General features: G+C 38.5%; 1 protein-coding gene and 1 long non-coding RNA gene across 4 annotated transcripts in view; both read left to right on the forward strand.

Annotated features, from left to right (window-relative positions):
* The window catches only part of LOC134748346 (serine/threonine-protein phosphatase 2A 56 kDa regulatory subunit delta isoform-like), an 83,436-nt gene extending 74,367 nt beyond the window's left edge, over window positions 1–9,069 (forward strand). For all 3 annotated transcript variants that reach the window (XM_063683121.1, XM_063683122.1, XM_063683120.1), the window contains 6 exons: window positions 2,286–2,403; window positions 2,892–3,004; window positions 3,690–3,852; window positions 4,674–4,903; window positions 6,046–6,247; window positions 8,900–9,069. In XM_063683121.1, coding sequence (XP_063539191.1) covers window positions 2,286–2,403; window positions 2,892–3,004; window positions 3,690–3,852; window positions 4,674–4,903; window positions 6,046–6,247; window positions 8,900–9,052 — 979 coding nt within the window. In that variant the 3' untranslated portion in view covers window positions 9,053–9,069. The remainder of the gene's footprint in view (window positions 1–2,285; window positions 2,404–2,891; window positions 3,005–3,689; window positions 3,853–4,673; window positions 4,904–6,045; window positions 6,248–8,899) is intronic.
* Window positions 9,070–9,489: 420 nt separating this feature from the next.
* LOC134748372 (uncharacterized) lies at window positions 9,490–16,342 on the forward strand. Its single transcript, XR_010128404.1, has 2 exons — window positions 9,490–9,587; window positions 9,919–16,342. It is a non-coding gene; the product is annotated as an uncharacterized LOC134748372 (long non-coding RNA).
* Window positions 16,343–16,408: the final 66 nt, after the last annotated feature.

Genomic DNA, 16,408 nt, shown 5'->3' on the forward strand with positions numbered 1-16,408 from the left:
ATAGTTTGCTGCGTATTTCTTACTGAAGGAGTAAGGACTATCCCGACTATACACACCAATTAAAATACATAGTTGCATGCAAATACTTAACTAAAGAAAGAATATATTGTATGAATAAATTATACAATAAATTTAATTGTCGAATGTCGGTAAAATCATTTCAAGTTCATAATTGCGCGTATTACAAATTCATATTTTATTTTTTTCAAATCTATTCATATTTTTATGTCAATAAGTCATGCATATATACAATACAATTACTTACAAGCAAATTTAAAGTGTCACCAAGAAATTCTGGCAACGAATAATACCACTTAGAAACTAATAATTTATTCAATTCATTTTTAAACAAGATACAGACACACACAGAGATACAGATGTCAAAACACGTTAAACGTTTAAATGACGTTTAAGTATAGCTCGTCCGGCGATTTAATAGTAAAGAGCCATAAAAACATAAAGATAAGCTAATTAGTTATCTATTGTAAAATAGTAAAATTTACGTAACTGATTTCTTATACATATAAAAAAAGCGAACGTAATAATACTTAATCACTTAAAATTGCAAATACAATAAAACATATTGGAGGGCAGTGTTTGGCGCAATTAATTACTTGTGTAATTTAATTACTAATTGAATTACATGTACTTAATAGGGTAGGGAACAAACTGATTTTTGCACTAAAATTTAACAAACTGTATTTAAAAAAATATTAACGTGATTTATAACTAAATAATAAAGTACGTAGCCTAAACAATTCCCCGTTTGCATAAAAGTCCCTCATTCTGTTAACAAACTTGATAGATGCGACGAGCCTTTCATCCAATATACCATCAATCCGGTTGTTGATATTTTTCGGCTAATTGATGGATGCAGCTTCTAAAAGCGCATTTGTGACGTTTTCAATCAAAAGGTACCACATTGTCGCTTGTCAATAAGATTGATTTCTAATTGAAGCTATTTGGCAATAGCGCCTTACTGACAAGCAACAATAAGTACCCTTTTGGTTGAAAATGGCACATTTTTGTACCTAAACTAACCTACCTACAATGAAACTCGTCCTTCTCTTAGTAAAAAGGCTGATTTTTGTAAACATAATGTGTATCTTATAGCATAAAACAATCATATTAAGTGTACCACATATTTTTATTGTTGCCAGAAGACTAATATTACAACAGGCGAAAAAAATATTTCAATACCTAATAAATATGTCTTACTATAGTTATTATGTATATTACATTTAACATTTTATTCCTTTGCTTAGCAAAGAATTCAATCAAGGAAAGAGTTAATTAAAAACTACGCATCGCGCCGAGCCCACATCCTAATTAATTATCTCAAGTCAAAGGTGGCCGTTACATGTGTGAAACGAAATGGTCTCAAGGTGACAAACTGGAGGTATTAAACGATGACGCCAACGCCATACAGCGTACCTAAACATATTGTTGTATAATAGTTTTTGTATACACATAAGAGACGAACGAAAATGGATAGGTACACATTTTTTTCATTTAATCGATACAACACTGATTGCAAGAGCATGTGTTTAAGCATACCATTTGTATGTGTATTTGAAGATACATTCAATTAATTATATACCTTATTCTCTCACTAAAGTACAGTGTTGGCCGAAACGTTAATGCAATTAACCATTAACCAGTACAAATTGAACCGTAAACCTTCCGTTACGGTTTACGGTTCAATTTGTACTGGTTAATGGTTAATTGCAATTAACGTTCGGCCAACACTGCTAAAGTACACGTCAAAATAAGTTTTCAAATGCATGCAAGGTGTAGTTATGCGTATCAAGGCAGAATAGATATATCACAACTTAAAAAAAAACTCGTGTTCTAAGTTGAAACGCGGTAACTCTGCAACTCATAGTTACTAAATTTTTTTGAGCATGTAGGAGCCAAATTCGACATGAGAAAATGTTAGAGGTGACGTGAAAATCATATCGCTACTTTTATTGGCAGACCAGACTGTTAGATTTTCCAGTTCAGCAATAAAGTCGTTATCGTAGGTAGGTTAGCCTCATTGAAGTATTGCAAACCAGAGATGGGCAAAATTTATTCGAATGACGAATAACGAATAAGAATAACAAAATTATTCGCGAATGACGAATACAATTGTCGAATGAATTTTATGTTTATTCGACAATTGTGAATTATTGTTTATTCGAATGATTATTCCGATAAAAGTTTATACGAATAATATAATTGCCTGTATCAATCTTTCGAATCATTTCATATAACATATATACAGTAACTTTGTATTGTTTCAGGTTTATATACGAGACGGAACACCATAACGGAATAGCTGAATTACTGGAGATCCTCGGCTCCATCATCAACGGCTTCGCGCTGCCGTTGAAAGAGGAACACAAGATGTTTTTACTCAGGGTGAGTGCTTATTTCTATCGAGATAAAGTTGATTTTACAACAAAGTTAAAGCTTTAATCGCTTTACCCACTTAACCACTTAGGTGGTTGGCTGTCCTCAACTGTACGTTGCTCCAGAAACTTCCTGCCTCGCACAGCTAAACTGTGGAATGATCTGTCGCCTGCGGTATTACCTGACCGTTACCTTCCTTCCCCTTCCTTGACCTTCAAATCTTCAAGGAAAGAGCATACTCCCATTTAAAGGTCGGCAACGCACTTGCAAACCCCTCTGGTGTTGCGGGTGTCCATGGGCGACGGTAATCGCTTACCATCGGGCGATTCGTCTGCTCGTTTGCCTCCTATATCATAAAAATAGGAGTTTTTTCTCAGTGTGAGTTCACCCTATGTATATGAGGATAGAGTGTATTTTACAACAAAACTGAAGCTGTACTCGCTCTAAAAGAAAACTTTACATGGTGACAATATATTAATATATTCGTTTGTCAACAGGTGCTGCTACCTCTACACAAGGCGAAGTCTCTATCCGTGTACCACCCACAGCTAGCTTACTGCGTAGTACAATTCCTGGAGAAAGACCCCTCCTTAACACAACCCGTAGTCAGGTAAGTTTGTATCTATTAAATTTACTAGCGACCCGTCCCGACTTCGCACGGGTTACACAAAACCTTAACAAATAAACCTTCCTCAAGAATCACTCTATTGATGGGTGAAAACCGCTTGAAAATCCGTTCAATGGTTTTTCAGTTTATCGCGAACATCCGAACATACATACTTAGGTGTAGTGAGTAGTGACGCGGCGTGGGACTTTGTTGTTTGATAAGGTGTAGCGATTATTAAAAATGCTTGCGAACGTATATATTAGTTGTAATGCGTTTGCGAGGGTTTCAAATTAAATATAAAATACTTAAAGCTTTAGTGAAGCGGTTCTAGTGACACATTTAGAGGTATCGGCCGCTACTTGATGTCACGCTCACAACAACCTATCATATTGTTTACATGACAATGATAGTTCGATTTTTAAGTAAGTGTTCTTTTTCCGTATCGACAGCAAGTTTAACTTCAAGATTGACCTAGATGTTTCTTCAAGATTTTAAGTTTGTTAAACATCGTTCATTTACTGTTTTGTTTGCTATTAGTTCTCGGTTTAGCTGTGTCCTATGTGTTTTATCATTTACCTCAGTTCTTCTGCCGATACCTATAAGATTTAGGAAGAAATTATACCTCAAATTCACATTGTACCTATTTGGTATTTTGCTAACGATATTGTATACTGACTATTTATTACAGGGCATTATTAAAATACTGGCCAAAGACGCACTCGCCCAAGGAGGTGATGTTCCTAAACGAGATGGAGGAGATCCTCGACGTGATCGAGCCCGCGGAGTTCCAGAAAATCATGGACCCGCTCTTCAGGCAGCTCGCTAAGTGCGTCTCCAGCCCGCATTTCCAAGTGAGTAGTAATCATTACTTTATTATCATTATCATTACTAGCCTATATGCCCACTGCTGCGCAGAGGCCCTCTCGTTGTAAAAGACGCGCTCGCACATTAGTGATGTTCATGTACGAGATGAAAGTTCACCACGTCGTGCGTTTGCGTCGCTTGTATTCCCCACCGTCAACTTCGCACATAGCCAATATGCCCACTGGTGCGCAGAGGTCCTCTCGTTGTAAAAGACGCACTCGCCCAAGGAGCTGATGTTCCTAAACGAGGTGGAGGAGATCCTCGACGTGATCGAGCCCGCGGAATTCCAGAAAATCATGGACCCGCTCTTCAGGCAGCTCGCTAAGTGCGTCTCCAGCCCGCATTTCCTAGTGAGTAGTTTTTTTTTTTGCTTTTGTATCCCCGTCTTATGTACAGATGTAGTGTACAATCCTTTGCCATCGTATTGTCTGGGAAACGTTCGTATTTGCAATAGACCACCCCTATATTTCTAACTGTATCAATTCGAAAGGGACGGATAGTCCTCGCGTTCGAGATGCTGTCGCGGCGCACTCGTACTGAGCCAACAGATGAATAAAAATAAAAATAATAATAATAAAATATGTTTTATTGCTTATACCAGAAAGAAAAAAAATATAAAAAAAACATTGCACAAGAGACAAAACCAAAAAAAACACAATACACTTAAATTTCACAAAAAAACATTATAGAAAACATGCACAGAAAGAAAGAAAAAAAAAAAGGTTCAAATCTCCTTGAATCGTAAGACGAGATTGAGGTCAGTCCAGCCGTTTATGTGAATAGTTTATAACATTCCAAATAATTCCAGGTGGCCGAGCGCGCTCTCTACTACTGGAACAACGAGTACATAATGTCCCTGATCTCGGACAACGCGCACCACATCCTGCCCATCATGTTCCCGTCGCTGTACCGCAACACCAAGAGCCACTGGAACAAGACCATCCACGGGCTCGTCTACAACGCGCTCAAGCTGTTCATGGAGATGAACCAGAAGCTCTTCGACGAGTGCACGCAGCAGTACAAGCAGGAGAAGCACAAGTGAGTGATACCAAAAATAGATATAACTCCGTAATAGATGGATACAGTCTAAGGAAAAAACGTGCCTCGAAAATCACGAAAATTTGATTCTCGATCAGATGGCGCCACTAGTTTTGGCCTACACTCGTATAGAGGGCGTTGACTGTTTCGTTTGTTATTTATAATTTTAACGCATACCAGTGAAAGAACATGGGTCAAAATCATATAAAAATAATTAATGCAAATAAAAAAATCATTTATCCATATTTAAATACATTTTATCGTATTTTTATAAATATTTATTTTTAGTTTTAAAGTGTGTCGACAGATGGCAGTGAATTTACTGGGGTTACAAAATTTACTATGACAGTACCGCTCTAGTATAAGTTACTCCATGGTGATACATATGACGACACTACCATCAGACGGCGCACCATATCCTGATCCTGCACATCATTTTCCCGCACCGCAACACTAAGAGCCAGAAGCACTAGTGAGTCAAGGAGATGACGATACCACAACAAAAGAAAAATCTATTCAACACCTTCCTAGTATTTAGTGAGGGTACTGAGGGTTGTAGTCGCAATGACAATGACCAAGTCAAAGCTAACTCCATGTATTTATGGCATGGATATGCTACATTCACTGTCGTGCGTTAGATAGCTCTCCCGCGTGCAACTGATTTCACGAGCTGTCAACTCGTGTCCTTAGAAATCTGCGAATCGTGACTGCTTTCGGTCGCTCACCATGACCATTCCCCCTTGATCTCCGAAACTCTAAAATTGGATTGATTGAATTGGATTGGTCTACAATTTTGAAAAAAAATACACAAACTAGTACTTTACATCACAGGAAAACCTATTAGAAATGTGCAGTCAAGCGTGAGTCGGACTTAATTACTTCGTTTTTGATCCGACCCCTACGGGTTTTAGGGTTCCGTACCCAAAGGTAAAAACGGGACCCTATTACTAAGACTCCGCTGTCCGTCTGTCTGTCCGTCACCAGGCTGTATAGCTAGACAGTTGAAACTTTCACAGATGATGTATGCCGGTATAACAAACAACAAATACTAAAAAGTACGGAACCCTCGGTGCGCGAGTCCGACTTGCACTTGGCCGGTTTTTTTTTTCAAGACATTTCACACGCGTTTTTTTTTTTTTCAGAGAGCGTGAACGCCTCCTCCAAAGGGAAGAGCTGTGGCTGCGGCTAGAAGCCAAAGCGGCCACGGCGCCCCCCGCCCCCGCCCCCGCGACCCCCGCGCCCCCCGCGCCCCCCGCACTCGCCCCGCGCCGCGACGACACCATACAGTTCGCGGACGACGCGCCCGACCTCAGCTACACTAGGATCGAGAGAGAGGCGACGCAGGTATGTCTGATATAATTACTTTAATGAAATTAAACTTTTTATTTTCAGGCAAATATTGGCCCATAGATTAAAACTAGCATACATATTATTATAAAATATATATTAAAACTAAAGACACAATTATGGCTGCGATGCAGTTCGCAACCCCGCAGTGTCTGAGAGCCGGCCTCGGAACCGCCGGTACTTGACACTCTTACTTTTTCTCTAATACTGAATGTAAGTGTTGTTATATTGCCTCCAAAGGGAAGGATAGAGACAGGGATGTTGCGGATGCCGATTTTTTGACATCCGCGGACGCGGATGCGGATTTTTAAAGGCTCACATCCGCGGGTGCGGATGCGGATGTCGAGATTAGGCACATAAAAACGTCAAATATTACACTTTAGTAATGTTTATTTGTTCGGTATTTGTAAGTATTTGTTCGGTTACTTTGAATGGAACTCTGGTAGGAAGAGCGGGATCTCCTGCCACAAGTATAATTTTACTTACTTGGAGATTCCAACCATAATTTGCTGTACACAATATTGTAACCAATAAACGCTTTTTTTTTTTTTTTTTAAAAACGAAACTTAGTATTTGAACAAGAATATAGGTGCCCCACAATCGCATTACTATACTAAAGTCCAAATAAAACAAACTTTTCACTTCTTATCGCTGTCCGTCATAGGCTTGTGGGTTCCTATCTATATGATTGTTAAATCAAACGCGAACTCCACGTATAAATACAAACTATAATCTTAATCTTAATTTCTACAAAGCGCTATGAATTTATAATGAATTATTATTATTTTTATTTATTTATGAATTTAAAGTGCTCGATCGACTAATCATAAAAACGAAACGAGATTCCTATTGGCTAATGAAATTACCTAGCACTTACGCCGCCGCTAAGACGTTCCTGTACCTACCTGTTCCACATCCGCATCCGCATTAAGCTCCGCATCGATTTTATGCGGATGCGGATGTTGAAAATAATGCGGAAGTTCCGCGGTTGCGGATGCGAATATTCGCAACATCCCTGGTAGAGACTAGAAGCCAAAGCGACCCCGACGAAAACATACAGTGCCATTTATATACGAAACAGGCCTGATGACAAATTTTTATTAATGGTATCAATCGATCAGGTTTGTTTTTGGGATCAAATGTCTATATGGGAGTGGGACCCATTGCATCAAAGCAATACAAAAATCAGAAATGATAGTCAAAGTCCGACAGTAGTACTTCACTCGCGAAACGCTCCTAACAAAACGATAAGTGAACGTGACGTCAAGGTCACTGAGAGCCCATCTTGAATGTATGGAAAATAAGTACAATTGCGATTTTGTCGGTGAAATATTGCGTTTATGCATATACAATACCGCTCAAAAGTATTTAGGCACCCGCAATTTTCACCATACAATTGTATACAAAAAATATTTTCGAAATCATACTGTTCGATCGCAGGCAAATGACTCTCTTACATGTTGGATTGAATTTTTATTTAGGTAAATATATTGAGCCTCAAATTGTTGCCAAAGACATCCTTTAAAATTTCGAGTTTACTTTATGCAACAATTTAAAAAACCCTTATGTACTAAATCATACAAAAAAAATACGGTCGAATTGATAACCTCCTCCTTTTTTTGAAGTCGGTTAAAAACGATTTTGTACTGGAAAACGATTTATGGATTTTTTTACGCTTGCCATTTGGTAAATAGGCAATGTACACGAATATTCTGCACATGATTTTGAAGCTCGATATGTCTGTTAAATTAAAAAAGTAAACTGCTCAAAAAACTGTTACCCGACTGCGACTTAGCGGTATAATTCTGAAAGTCGATTTTGTATACGTTTTGTACACGTATTTGATGTATAAAAATTACGAGTGCCTAAATAGTTATGTGTTGTAAGAAAGAGCCTCTAAAGGGAAGAACTATGGCAGAGGCTAGAAGACAACAGAACAGTTCGCGGATGACCGACCTCAGCTATAGTTCGTTATTTTAGCATTAGAAAAAAGTGTCATTTTATTTTTAAATAAACACTTGAAAAATACGTCACAGCAAATATGTAATAATTATAAATCATATACGATTATTTACATTCTTTTGCTTTCATAAGTAATATAAACTAATTTTTAAAAAGCGTTTTTCAATCATTTTCAATAGAAAGACACGTCAAAATTGTTTACCTTTTTTCTTATGCTAAAAAAACGAAGTATACACTAAGATCGAGTGGGAAGCCACCCAGGGTATTTACGAATGGAAAAGCGTGGGTTTAAAAGTCGGGTTTGGGTGGTGGGCGGGGTAGGAATCAATACTATTTTTTTTTAATCCGCTAGACACAAAAAAACGCGCGCTTTTCGCCCACGCTTCAGATTGCGAGCTTAATTAGCGCAACTCCTGCAAATCTTTATAGAAATAGAAATTGTATTTTTGGTGTGAAATAAAAACTTAACCTATACCTAATCTTATACATAACACCTAACGGCACAGCATATGCCGATGACTAAGATCCTAAGAGACCTAAGACATGGCGCTTTAAATGTACAATCTAAAAGGGAAGCGCAAAAATACGGGCGCGCAACGACCGCATTAGGGCAATATGGGCGCTTTTTAATGCAAATACTTAATTGTTAATATTCTGCCTGCAAATATTGTTACTTATCTTTCACAGGCTCGCAAGCAAGGTCTAACCTCCGCCAAACCAGCGCCCCTGCTCCGGAAGAAGTCGGAGCTGCCCGCAGACTCCAGCACCGTGGCCGCGCTCATCCAGCACCAGCGCGCCGACCAGTACCTGAGCACGCCGCCCGAGCCCGACCAGTGCTAGCGGACGTGAGTACCTACCTACCGACTCCAGCACCGTGGCCGCGCTCATCCAGCACCAGCGCGCCGACCAGTACCTGAGCACGCCGCCCGAGCCCGACCAGTGCTAGCGGACGTGAGTACCTACCTACCGACTCCAGCACCGTGGCCGCGCTCATCCAGCACCAGCGCGCCGACCAGTACCTGAGCACGCCGCCCGAGCCCGACCAGTGCTAGCGGACGTGAGTACCTACCTACCGACTCCAGCACCGTGGCCGCGCTCATCCAGCACCAGCGCGCCGACCAGTACCTGAGCACGCCGCCCGAGCCCGACCAGTGCTAGCGGACGTGAGTACCTACCTACCGACTCCAGCACCGTGGCCGCGCTCATCCAGCACCAGCGCGCCGACCAGTACCTGAGCACGCCGCCCGAGCCCGACCAGTGCTAGCGGACGTGAGTACCTACCTACCGACTCCAGCACCGTGGCCGCGCTCATCCAGCACCAGCGCGCCGACCAGTACCTGAGCACGCCGCCCGAGCCCGACCAGTGCTAGCGGACGTGAGTACCTACCTACCGACTCCAGCACATCATCCAGCACAGCCAACCAGTTCAGTACAAACCACTTTCTAAAAGTTGCTGACGATGACGTCACAGCCCGCATATACTGTAACACTGGACACCGTCATTCGGCCACTATAACCTCGAACTAACAGACATTTGTGCTCATTGCTCACTGGAATTTGAACCCAAGATCATCGGCTTCGGTGGGTCACTACTGACAAGGCCAGTCAGGTCGTCAAATTTCATTGAACTATTGACCCTTGCATTTGTGGTGTAACTATAATGTAGCAAATTCATTCAGATATTTATTCAGATATTTCTTCCTCAGATCAACATAAAACGGGCACCAACGCTCCCCGTGACCGTGATCACCATGGTGGCGGACAGTGACCAATGATCATCGGAACAGTGATCTATGATCATCGGAACAGTGATCAATGGTCGTTGGAACAGTGACAGCGGCAGGACGCTCTAGTGACTACGCCTTGTGGTATATATTGAAACCGATCGGCGGTACTGAGAAACTACTGTCCTCGCTTCGCTCGGCGTCATATGTCTGCGAAATAAAGTGCTGGTATGGTTTAGTCTGTATCAAAACATCTATATCCCAGTAAGTAACGCAACATAACACAACATAATCTAATCGAGTTTTGAGTTTTAGTTCGAATCAAGTACAGTAACACAAAAGTCACTGTAGTGTTACGAAGGGCCCTATTTAAGTATGAAGATTCGGTAATTTAAATTATTCGACCATTTTCTTCCACTGATATTATCGCACTATATGTGATGTTTTCAACCAAAAAGCACCACATTGTCGCTTGTCGATAAGGTTGATTTATAATTGAAGCTATATGGAAATAGCGCCTTACTGACAAGCGGCAATAAGTACCCTTTTGGTTGAAAATGGCACATATTACCGAATTTATATGGAAAAACTGCAATTTAGATAAAATGTAGGTACCCGGGGGCTTACCGCGAAAATAGAAATTTCGTTATCTGCCTCACTATCGCTCGAATATGCAAGAGTGATAGAGAGACAAATAACGAAATTTAGAATATCGCGGTAGGCCCTCTGTGGGGACGGGTGGACGAAATTTGTATCGCCGAATGTTTGATGAAACATAGTCAAAATATAGAACATGAACAATATCGACAATTTGCCTATAAAGGTGTTTCTTACTATCCGCTAAACACCTCTAGAAATTACAGAAACCACCGAGATAGTTAGTACGCATACTTATATAAAAATGTAGTTCTGTTGATGTTTTTATGTGATCTGTAGCCTTAGCGCAGGAGCGCCGCGACAGTATCTCGCCCGCGAGGTTGGCTATCCGTCCCACTCTGATTAATACAGTTAGAAAAAAGACGGGTAGTCTAACTCGCGCGCGAGATACTGTCGCAGAGCTCCAGTGCTAAGCCCACTGTGGTACGGCAGTTGAACGTTTAACATTAATATGTCACTATAGTATATATTGACGTGTTTATACTTGGCAAATTGTATTTTGTTTTCATACACATAGGTCTTGTAAAAGTAGTTATAAAAACGTTCAGCTCTCGGTCCATTAGTACCTAAATAGTGATCTAAGGGCCTGTTTCACAATGTCCAAGTAAAGTCCTGAATAAGCTACTTGCCACTAATCTGACGAATAAAGTCATCGTTGGCGTTTCACAATCTCCAAATAAGCTTTATCTGCCGGATAAAGTGCTTTTTTTGTAGGAAATTTTATCTGGCAATTAATTTATTTGTTAATTAGCTATTCAATACTTTACTTGGACATTGTGAAACAGGCCCTAAATGTTGCGAGAATGACGTGTTTATAGATTTCAATATGAATCACAAAGCGCCAGCAAGCTTGTATTACTTAAATTATTTTTGTATTAATATATATAAGTATATATATAAATCACCATTCCATTTGCGAAACCAACTGACATTGCGGTATAGTATAGTGAAAGAGATAAAAAACATTCTAATGCATTTGAAGCATATGTTGATAGTCTATTTCAACCCTGCACTATTATAGTACAATCATTGTATGACTAACTAAAAAAAAAAAATATTTTTTCTTAGTGTACCGTAAAAATAGATTACCAGATCGGTCTGAGTTATGAAAACGATAATGTTTCTACCCAACGACAGCAAAGCCAAAAGTTGAGCTTTTTGATGCATTCTATGTGGCTGAGAAGATACCCTAGCTATATCCTAGCATATACCGCATTTGAACGAATGCCGCTTACCGCTTAGCATGAGTATACCGTGACAGAATACAGGTAGACTACCCGTCTGTTTGTAACTGTATCAATTAAAAAGCGGCGGGTAGTCTATCTCACGCTAGAGATAGTTAATGTCGCGGCGTACTTGTATTAAGTCTACGGAGCTGAAGGCCAGAGCGATATTCAATTCATTAAAGGTTTTTCTTATTTTTAAAACTCGAATTGACAAAATCGTTTTACCTTTCGTATGTGTGTGGACTAAAACCGTGGGTTCAAAGCTCGTTCGTGCTGTTTAGAGCAGAAACAAATCGTTCTAAAAAAATGCAATCAGATGACTGAAAAATTCGTTAAGGATCCTTATCAAATACACGGAAGGTTGACCCTTTGACCGCTAAAGTAGGCCACAAACGTGCACGGTTAAAGTTTAATATTAACCTTCGTTCATTCCAATAAGGTTAACGATGGTGTGTTATATGTAATAGGCGTAACGGTCAACGGGTTAAACGATCCTAACTAATACGAATGCTATCATATAAAACCGTACAGAATTATAAATAAAACCGCACAAACTTTTGGCCGACTCGCTTCATTCATCTAGCTATTCTAATCATATTTATATGAAGCCATTTTAATGTAGTTCTATTTATTATTTACGAACCAAATATGCATTGACTTATTTTTAACTTTGTAACAAGTTACTCATAAGGTCAATACGGGTAAGTGTGGCATAGGGACAAGTGTGGCTGGCCTTCACATTGGCGGCTGTTTAGACATTGATTCATGTTTATTACAAGTTCATACATTGGCTACTTGCTACTTGGGCTCAGTGGCAAATGTATGAACTCTCAATAAACACTAATGAATATGTAAACAGTCGCACTTAAACTATCGTGAGACATATTTCAAAATATTTATCAGTACGGTTTTTACTCACTATTATTTTTAGTCGCTTTTGGCGACATGTTTCGGATTCTTTGGGAACCGCCGCGGACACTCGTACCTGAGGAAACATGTCCCCAAAAGCGACTAAATAATAGTGTGTAAAACCTTACTGATAAATATTTTGAAATGTGTAAACAGGCCCAATGGCCAGCTACACAACTGACTTAACCGTATGCCACACTTACTCGTATTGACCTTATGTGTTTGTGCTATTTGTTATATTATAATACATCGATATTGTGCATCTCTCAAAGGAATACAGTAAAAAGTAAAACGGGAAATTCATTTTCTCGTACAATAGGTCTCTATTGTGGAAGAAAATAAAAATATTGTTATTTACTGCATCTATGAGTAAAGAGTTGGATCGCATCAAAATAATGATCATTGTCAGATTTCATGGGTTAAGCCCTGATTATTTGGTGAGAAAAACCGTATGTCATATCTGACGATAACTTTTCCATGGTTTTATAATGAGATTGATCAACTCCTCCACTTTAACAAATTCCTTAAAAAACTTTAAATTATGAGTCCACACAAACCCAGTGCCAAAAAGCCGCTCCCATACAAATTTTAAAACGACATAGGTACTTAAATTATATGAAATTTGGCATAAACATTTACGTTAATATATCTGCCTGGCACTTGTATTTCTAGCAACGAACGCTAGTACCAGACATTGATATAATATATGTTACTTGAATGTTCATGTTATTTTAAAATGAGACCATAACTTCAATTGTATTGCGGCGTCTAGGTTCGTGTAACATACTTGGATAGCTTTTACAACAAAACCAAATCTAAGAAGGGCCAGTATTATGTTCACATGGACTTATTTATATTGATCAATTAAATATTTGTTGAAGGCTCAAACTATAGTAGCTTGTTACTAAGAGGAAATCATGAGGGACTAGCCATAGTATAGTTTATGCCTTAACTAATACATGTAACATAATAGACTTATCTGGTTGACTACACGGCACTCAGTTTAAGAGTTTTCTTTAGTTTAAATTAATAATTTACTTCAATCGTCGGGCTAAAACGCAGACACTCGTATAGTTTTCGTGCTTAATTTAACTAAGTGTGCTATTTTTTAGTAAATGTATACAATACAGCACTGGTTGCTTGCTACTCTAACTTATAGCTGCGTCTCTTACCCGACGGTTGAGTAAAATGTAGAGCCTATCATTAGTTGCGTGCTTGGCGTGCCAAAGGTGACAAATAAGTGTCCGTTTCGATTCACTGTTAGACGCCAAAATGATTTAAGGTCAATACGGGCTAAGTGTGGCTGGCCTTTATATTGGGGCCTGTTTACACATTAATTAGTGTTTATTGCAAATTCATACATTTGCTATTTGCATTTAATGGTAAATGTATGTACTCGCAATAAACGCTAATCAATGTGTAGACACCCTAATGTGAATGCCAATTCTACACTTACCTCATAGCTACACTTACCCGTTATTGATCTTACTACTTTAAAAGTCTATTTGGAGTGATTTGAGTATAAAAATGTGTGTTTTCAACATTATCACAAGTATGACCACCTTATAAAAACATTGTTATATATTTTTGAGATGTTGATTGAGACATTTTTATACTTGTCTATAGAATATAGATAATATGCATCATAAAAATCATGATAAAATATAACATTAACAAGACAATTTGTGTAAATGAAAGTGTGTAGGTAGTATATATGAATGTAAAGATTGAATGAGCACCTTTTTAACATTATTTATTTTATACATATTTTTAATCCAACGTGAATGTCTAAATTTTAAATTAACTGAATATAATTATACAACTTACGGTTATGGATAGGTAGGTATGTTAAATTAAATGCATTCTTTTTTATTTATTGCCTTATGAATCAGTAATGTTTATTTTTATGTACATGTTTAGGATACAAGTTTATGAAATAAGCAAGTGACTTTTGGGGAAAACCTTTGTTTTTATTTATTCTCCATCTAACTAAGATTAAACGAAATATGCAAATAAGTTTCCATAATGACCTGCATATATAAGAATGTTAAAGTTCAATATAACTCGCATCGCAAGTACAAATGGTTATAGGCGTAGATTTTTTACGTGTAGGTGCCTAAAAGTAAATAATTGGATTTAGATAGAATTAACAAATTTTGGAGAGCGCATCAACACATAATACTGCGAAATATGAAGGCAGGCAATTTGCCACGGTGCAAAATATTTTTTTAACAATGCTCTGAACTGGTGCAAAATGCGAAAACATACGTATAAGTAAAATACAAGGACGGAATTATTGTTTCTTATGAGGATTTTTTTATTGAGAAATGAACTCTAGCCATCTTGATCCTGTAAAATATGAAAGTATGATGGATAGATAGCATTGTACAGTAAACTGCCATCTAGGTCTAAACTTGTAACGAATGTGTTTCCCCATAGTACAGCTAGCCTTCCTAACTAACAAAATCAACTGTTTTATGGTGCTTTCATGTAGTTCACATGACCAGTATAGGTTAAATGATGGCCTAAACAACTGTGCCAGAAATCGTTTATCATATTCGCTAAGGGCACAAATAGTACATATCTATGCAAACACATTGCGTTGCTTTACCCTCCCAAGTCTTAGCTAGCTGTAGTACCTATTCAGTTCGATGAAATTTAAATCCTATTCAAATGGAACAGTTGAATTTGTTGTTTCATTTTCACACAAAAATATACTCTATTTCCTACACTATAGGTTCAAATTAGACAAAGTGGCGACCACGTACCGGAAGACGCAGCGTGGGAAGGCCCCAGACTAGATGGACCGACGATCTGGTTAAAGTCGCGGGAAACCGTTGGTTGAGGGCAGCGAATGACTTGTTGAATCGTTGTGGAGATCATTGGGGGAGGTATTTGTCCAGTAGTGGACGTCTTTCAGCTGAGATAATGATGATGAGGTTCAAATTTCAGTAACAATTATTGGATTTGTCATTTGTATGACTGGATTGACTGAGCTTTAGGAGGTTACTACTTTTTACAAATTTAACATGACACTCCGTAGCGCACCCGGATCAATTAGGAAATTGAGACTTGTCTCATTGTTAAAATTCAAGTTTCTAAGTGGACGGACAACCTATCCTAACTTGGTTGGTCTTCCAATGGGTTCTTTTATCAAAGGAAAAATTTGCTGGGCTGCGGCATATTGCTGTTGTTACTACACATAATAATTATTTGTTCACATCTTTCATTCAGCTTATTGTTGTCAGTCTCTGTCCGCACAGAGACAAATTATCTGTTCAGGCTTTGTATACATTCCTTACTTTACTATTTATTCGAATAACGTTTATTTTGAGAATAATGCGCCATAATTCTGACTTCTCTCAAAATCAATGTTATTTCTGATGTGTTTAATCTTTCGTTTTGTATGTATGTTTGGAGTCCCCAAAAGTCGCTTGCCAGTATGTTCGTGGGTGTTGCACGTATGGAGACACTTAGACAATCATTTGCCACGCTGTTCGATAAATTGATAAAATTTGTATAAATATTTATAACGATAATGTAACTGTTGATTAAATGTAACAGAAGATTAAGGGTGCTTATGATTATCGTTATAATACAAAGTTGTGCATATAGCCATGTGTTTTATTTGACTTTACCAATAGGATATTTACCAGGATTCTTATTTCACACCAATCTCT

This window comes from Cydia strobilella, chromosome 16 (assembly GCF_947568885.1).
Source record: "Cydia strobilella chromosome 16, ilCydStro3.1, whole genome shotgun sequence".
Classification (NCBI taxonomy): Eukaryota; Metazoa; Arthropoda; class Insecta; order Lepidoptera; family Tortricidae; genus Cydia; species Cydia strobilella.